The sequence below is a fragment of the Formica exsecta genome, unplaced genomic scaffold (genome assembly GCF_003651465.1).
Source record: "Formica exsecta isolate Colony F162 unplaced genomic scaffold, ASM365146v1 scaffold3341, whole genome shotgun sequence".
Taxonomy (NCBI): domain Eukaryota; kingdom Metazoa; phylum Arthropoda; class Insecta; order Hymenoptera; family Formicidae; genus Formica; species Formica exsecta.
In genome coordinates, this window is record NW_021850594.1 from 13,491 (window position 1) to 14,629 (window position 1,139).

The 1,139-nt window shown below is 30.6% G+C and overlaps 1 protein-coding gene across 1 annotated transcript in view; it reads right to left on the bottom strand.

Moving 5' to 3' along the window:
• The window catches only part of LOC115238416, a gene marked incomplete at its 5' end in the record, with an annotated part of 5,411 nt that extends 4,429 nt beyond the window's left edge, over positions 1-982 (bottom strand). Inside the window, 2 exons of the mRNA XM_029812204.1 lie at positions 515-647; positions 837-982. Of these exons, the coding sequence (XP_029668064.1) occupies positions 515-647; positions 837-982 (279 nt within the window). The remainder of the gene's footprint in view (positions 1-514; positions 648-836) is intronic.
• Between the last annotated feature and the right edge of the window lie 157 nt (positions 983-1,139).

The window sequence follows — 1,139 nt, forward strand, 5'->3', positions numbered from 1 at the left end:
AAAAAATTTAAAAATTACAGTTTTGTTATCGGCTTCTGCCGTCAACATTTACTTAATATAAAAAACCTGCAACCTGCACGTGCCTAACAAGTGAACTCCGCACTCGGCATTTTATCAAAGAGTATTAGTGAACTTCGAGAAGTGAGTTTAGAAGCTTTATAAAAAAGATTTTACTATGCAACATTTTGCACACCGAAATGTTTCTTACTAGGCTTTTAAATACATTTTCAAACGTTCACTTATATTTCTTCATGCATTTCCGAGTGGAGAGGTATCCTATTTTGCACGTACACACCGCAAAACCCTTATATTAAGCAAATATATAATTATTATGGCCGGTAAAACAGGACGGTCAGGCATCTTCTTATGTCACATTATACATATAGATCTTCTTAAAATAACTTTTTTATTTGATACATTTTTTATATAACTCTATTATTTAAAAAAATAACTAAGTGTATACACACTTAGACCAAATATACACTGTATATTCTGATACACATATATCTCTTACCGTAACTGCACCTTCCAATGATCCCACAATCAATCCAGCAATATTTAGACTGAAAATCTTGGTACTTCTTTGCAATAAGAACAGTATCATTTTTTGTATGTTTAAGGAAGCTGTATACCACTGAATATCGTATCTACATGATAATAAATGATGATAATTATTAGAAGAATAAGAAAATTTATCAATTATTTTTGTCACACGCACGTACACACTTATTATGTTTGTTTCTTTTAAATTATAGTAATGATGATTCTTTTTTTATTTTAATAATCCGCAAAACGAGTACGCGTACGTAATTACATGATATGGATGTTTTTCTTACACAGTGACAAATACATCATTATTGTGATCCATAACTTCTTGTGCAACATAATCGCCTATAAATATGTACGATATATAAGTGATCACGCTTAATAAAGGTAACAAAAATCTCTCAGCATCATATCTAAATGTCAGCGCCTGAAAGAGCTAAAGTACGAGTGCAATCAAATCTTAGTAAGAGCTGAATATCAATCTTAAAAAAAATTTCGAATTAGACAGAACTGGTCGGCGAGAATTAGGGTTGCACAAGACAATATTTGTAAAAATATTGTATTGGTATTAACAATTTTCGGAAACTTAAATC